The sequence below is a fragment of the Nicotiana sylvestris genome, chromosome 5, assembly GCF_000393655.2.
Source record: "Nicotiana sylvestris chromosome 5, ASM39365v2, whole genome shotgun sequence".
Classification (NCBI taxonomy): domain Eukaryota; kingdom Viridiplantae; phylum Streptophyta; class Magnoliopsida; order Solanales; family Solanaceae; genus Nicotiana; species Nicotiana sylvestris.
In genome coordinates this window covers 1453218-1458310 of record NC_091061.1, presented here as the reverse complement: position 1 = coordinate 1458310, position 5093 = coordinate 1453218, and the positions used below count along the sequence as shown (strand labels likewise).

General features: G+C 42.8%; 1 protein-coding gene across 1 annotated transcript; it reads left to right on the top strand.

Moving 5' to 3' along the window:
• Positions 1-2466: 2466 nt before the first annotated feature.
• Positions 2467-3171, top strand: LOC138891308 (uncharacterized). Its single transcript, XM_070174667.1, has one exon. The coding sequence runs from the start codon at positions 2467-2469 to the stop codon at positions 3169-3171; it is 705 nt and encodes a 234-aa protein (XP_070030768.1).
• The last annotated feature ends 1922 nt before the right edge of the window (positions 3172-5093 follow it).

Sequence of the window (5093 nt, the reverse complement as noted above, 5' to 3'; positions counted from 1 at the left end):
AAGACAAATGGTGGGATAACAAAATCGAGAGTACAATGAATTGGAGTGGGTACACACCTGGCAAGGGGCTCGGCAAGAACCTCCAAGGAATCGTTAAGCCTATAAAACTCAAGAAGTATGGCACTACCTTCAGTTTGGGATATGACTATACTTGGGAAGAATTCAACAACTTGTCGCCACCATGGCGCGGTCCTTACTATCCCCTAGAACAGCCCATACCGCGTCTGGAGCAGACTTTCCAACAGGCCAACATTGTTCATGGAATAAGAAACACTTGCAGCGGTGAAGAATTTGTTCCTAGAAGACAATAACATGGAATGTTGTGTTGTTCTCGAGGAGGAGGGGGAGGAAGGCCCTTCCATACAGGCTGTGAAGAGAGGAGAACGCCTCAATAACTGGACCATCAGGACAACCAGAGCCCGACGAGCCTCGAGGTAGCAAGGCTGAAACAAGCATTATTCACTATTTTATTTACTAAATGATTTTCTTTTCGCATTTTTCAATTCCCGCAATAAGATCTCCAATGTTCAAAACAGTTATACAATTTATTAAAGCATTTTGACTTTTCTTATGAATCAACACTCATTATTATTTTTCTCTCATTACTTTACATATACAACATTACTATTACTTATCTTGATGAACCAATGCTTGTGACATGCAATAAGACAATGCAACAAACGGACATTGATTCAGAGGAGGATGACATACCTGACGAGATTGTCAAAGAAGTTGAGAATTTTGAGAATAGAACTAAGTCCAACCTGGACGAGACCGAAATTGTTAACCTGGGAGATGCAGAAAATACCAAGGAAACACGAATCAACGTTCACCTATCGCCGTCAGAAAAGAGAGAATACACAGAATTTTTAAAGGAATGTGAGGACATATTCGCCTGGTCGTATGATGACATGACTGATCTGAGTACGTCCATTGTGGCACATAAACTCCCAACCGATCTGAAATGTCCGTCGTAAAGCAAAAACTTAGAAAGTTCAAGCCTGATATGAGTTTGAGAATCAAGGAAGAAGTCACTAAACAAGTCAAAGCTAAGGTTCTCAGGGTAGTAGAATACCCAACATGGTTAGCCAACATCGTGCCAATACCAAAGAAGGACGGGAAGGTCAGAGTCTATGTCGACTACCTGGATCTCAACTGGGCCAGTCCGAAAGACGGCTTCCCTTTGCCGAACATACACATCCTAATTGACAATTGCACCAAGCATGAGCTGCAGTCCTTTATAGATTCCTTCGCTGGTTATCATCAGATCTGGGTGGATAAAGAAGATGCTGAGAAAACGGCTTTCATTAAACCGTGGGGAATGTACTATTACAAGATAATGTTGTTCGGTCTAAAGGATGTAGGGGCCACCTACATGAGGGCCATGACTACCATTTTCCATGATATGATACACAAGGAGATAGAGGTATATGTAGATGATGTTATCATCAAGTCCAAGAAGGCCACTGACTACATGGAAGATTTGAGGAAGTTTTTCGATAAATTACGGAGGTACAACCTGAAACTGAACCCCGCGAAGTGCGCATTTGGGGTTCCTACTGGGAAATTGCTTGGGTTTATTGTGATGCCGAGGGATTGAGCTGGATCCGTCGAAAGTCAAAGTTATTCAAGAACTACCACTGCCAAAGAACAAGAAGGATGTGATGAGTTTCTTAGGGAGACTCAACTATATCAGCTGGTTCATAGCACAATCTACAGTTATTTGTGAGCCATCTTTAAGAATTTAAAGAAGGAATGGACCGATGACTGCCAGAAGGCCTTCGACAGAATCAAGAAATACCTGTTAACACCGCCAGTTTTAGTCCCACCCGAGCTAGAAAGACCTTTACTACTCTACCTTGTAATATTGGATGGAGCTTTCGGTTGCGTTCTGGGGCAGCATGATGAAACAGGAAGGAAGGAGCAAGCCATTTATTACCTCAGTAAGAAGTTCACCTCGTACGAGGCCCAGTATTCTCTATTAGAGCGCACCTATTGTGCTTTGACTTGGGTGGCCCAGAAGCTGAGACATTACTTCTGTGCCTATACTACATATCTCATATCAGGATGGATCCTTTGAGGTATATCTTTCAGAAGCCCATGCCCACTGGCAAGCTGGCCAAGTGGCAAATCCTATTGAGCGAGTTTGACATTGTCTACATAACTCAGAAAGCAATCAAGGGACAGGCACTAGCAGATCACCTTGCTGAAAATCCCGTGGATGGATAATATGAACCCCTGAAAACATATTTTCCTGATGAAGAGGTATCATTCATAGGAGAGGACATTGCAAAATCCTATGACTATTGGAGAATGTTTTTCGATGGAGCAGCAAATTTCAAAGGTGTTGGCATAGGAGCAGTCCTAGTATCAGAAACCGGTCAGCATTATCTGGTGTCTGCCAAACTCAGATTCTCGTGCACCAACAATATGGCCAAGTATGAAGCTTGAATCCTAGGGCTCAAAATGGCCATTAACATGAACATTCAAGAGTTACTAGTGATTGGAGATTCAGACCTACTTATACATCAGGTGCGAGAAGAATGGGCAACCAAGAACTCCAAGATACTCCTGTATCTGCATCATGAACAGGAACTGAGGAAAAGGTTCACGAAGTCGGAGTTCCAACATGTTCCCAGAATCCAGAATGTGTTCGCCGATGCATTGGCTACTTTGTCATCTATGATACAACATCCAAACAAAATTTTCATTAATCCTATTCCAATAAAGATCCATGATCAGCCAGCTTATTATGCCCATGTTGAAGAAGAAGCAGACGGAAAGCCTTGGTTTCATGATATCAAGGAATATTTGGCAAAAGGAGAGTACCCAGAGATTGCAAATCCTACTCAGAAACGCACACTTTGGAGATATTCCAACAATTTTTTTCACAACGGAGGAATCCTGTATAGAAGGACTCCTGATTTGGGACTATTAAGATGTGTCGACGCAAAGGAAGCATCCAGGCTACTGGAGGAAATTCATGTCGAGACCTGCGATCCACATATGAATGGTTTTGTCTTAGCAAAGAAGGTACTCCGAGCTGGTTACTTTTGGATGAATATGGAGACGAACTGCATCCAGTATGTATGGAAATTCCACCATTGTCAGATACATGCAAACATGATAAAGGTACCTACAAATGAGCTTAATGCAACAAGCTCACCATGACCTTTTGTCGCTTGGGGAATGGATGTTATTGGACCAATCGAGCCTGCCGCTTCTAACGAGCACAGGTTTATGCCTACTTCACTGCATGTTCAATTAGATACCATGCCTATAGGACCAAAATCAGCTTTTAATACATAGATACCATGTCTATAGCAACACCGCAATCTGCTATCAGCTAAGAAAGCTCTACTACCATTTGTCATTTTATTTCTTGCATAAGGCTACTATTCTGCCTTCCGAGACTAAACGATGTCTCCATCTGCATTCCTGCATAAGGCTACCATTCTGCCTTCCGAGGTTAAGTTCTACCTCTATCTGCTTTTGCATTGCATAAGGCTACTATTCTGCCTTCCAACTTGCATAAGGCTACCATTCTGCCTTCCGAGACTAAACGTTGTCTCCATCTGCATTCCTGCATAAGGCTACCATTCCGCCTTCCGAGGTTAAGCTCTACCTCCATCTGCATTTGCATTGCATAAGGCTACTATTCTGCCTTCCAACTTGCATAAGGCTACCATTCTGCCTTCCGAGACTAAACATTGTCTCCATCTGCATTCATGCATAAGGCTACCATTCCGCCTTCTGAGGTTAAGCTCTACCTCTATCTGCATTTGCATTGCATAAGGCTACTATTCTGCCTTCCAACTTGCATAAGGCTACAATTGTGCCTTCCGAGACTAAACGCTGTCTCCATCTGCATTCTTGCATAAGGCTACCATTCTGCCTTCTGGGGTTAAGCTCTACCTCCATCTGCATTTGCATTACATAAGGCTACTATTCTGCCTTCCAACTTGCATAAGGCTACTATTCTACCTTCCGAGACTAAACGCTGTCTCTATTTGCATTCTTGCATAAGGCTGCCATTCTGCCTTCCGAGGTTAAGCTCTACCTCTCTCCACATTTGCATATTTGCATAAGGTTATCATTCTGCCTTCCGAGGCTAAGCTCTGCCTCCAATTTTCTTCGTAGCTAAGCACTATTTCAAGCATCGTTTATTTCATTTCTCTTACGGGCTAAGCTCTGCCCCTCAATTCGCAAGACTAAGCTCTGTCTTGTCCACATCATGCTATTGCATCTCATAGACTGAAAGATCGCCTCATACTGCATCTCATGGGCTGAAAGATCGCCAAATTATCCAAAGGCACCATCGTTCGGAGGCACAATCGTTCGGAGGCACCATCGTCATAGCCCGAGAACACCATGTCATGGCCTGAGAATCCTTTTCAATCTTTTGCATATCATTATTCAAAGGCACCAAGGTTCGGAGGCACTATCCTCATAGCCCAAGAGCATCATTTCATGGCCTGCGAATCCTTTATCATACGCTTCATGGCCTAGGACGTCATGGTTTAAGGACGTCATCCTAACCGTCCGAAGACAACATTCATGGTCCGACGAGAATTTGCATTACGTTTAGATTTATGAGCAATATACGCTTGTATTGTTTCTAATTGCAGGTAAATTGGCGAGAAACGGCCATCCCGGTAGGATCGGCCCCGCTCCAGTTCCCGCATCCATATCAAACCTTAACCATTCCTGTAAACCTTTCACTCACCCGGCCCTAGATATTGCGTCCGTTCTTGAAAAGTCTTCATTGGCATACTCCGCCGAGGGATCCTGAACTACAGAAGCCAGGGTGCGGCCCAAACCTCTTCGAACCGTTTCGCTCGGTCAAAATTGGTCATCACATCTTTACCCGACAACTCTTTCATCCTTCCCAGGTAAAGAGGGGCAACTGTTGATATCCAATTTTTCCCTACATATTTTCAATATGCAAAATACCTTCAAAATAGCATATATATGCATATGTAAGCATATCCAAGTGTTTTATTATTTTTTCATAATTTTAAAGGTTTTCAAATCAATTTATTTCCCTCTTTTTATCCATAAAAAACCCAAAAATTATTTCCAAAATTATTATT

Bases quoted from the DNA above. Each gene is read 5' to 3' on its own strand.
- LOC138891308 (XM_070174667.1), top strand. From the start codon at position 2,467: ATGGCCATTAACATGAACATTCAAGAGTTACTAGTGATTGGAGATTCA.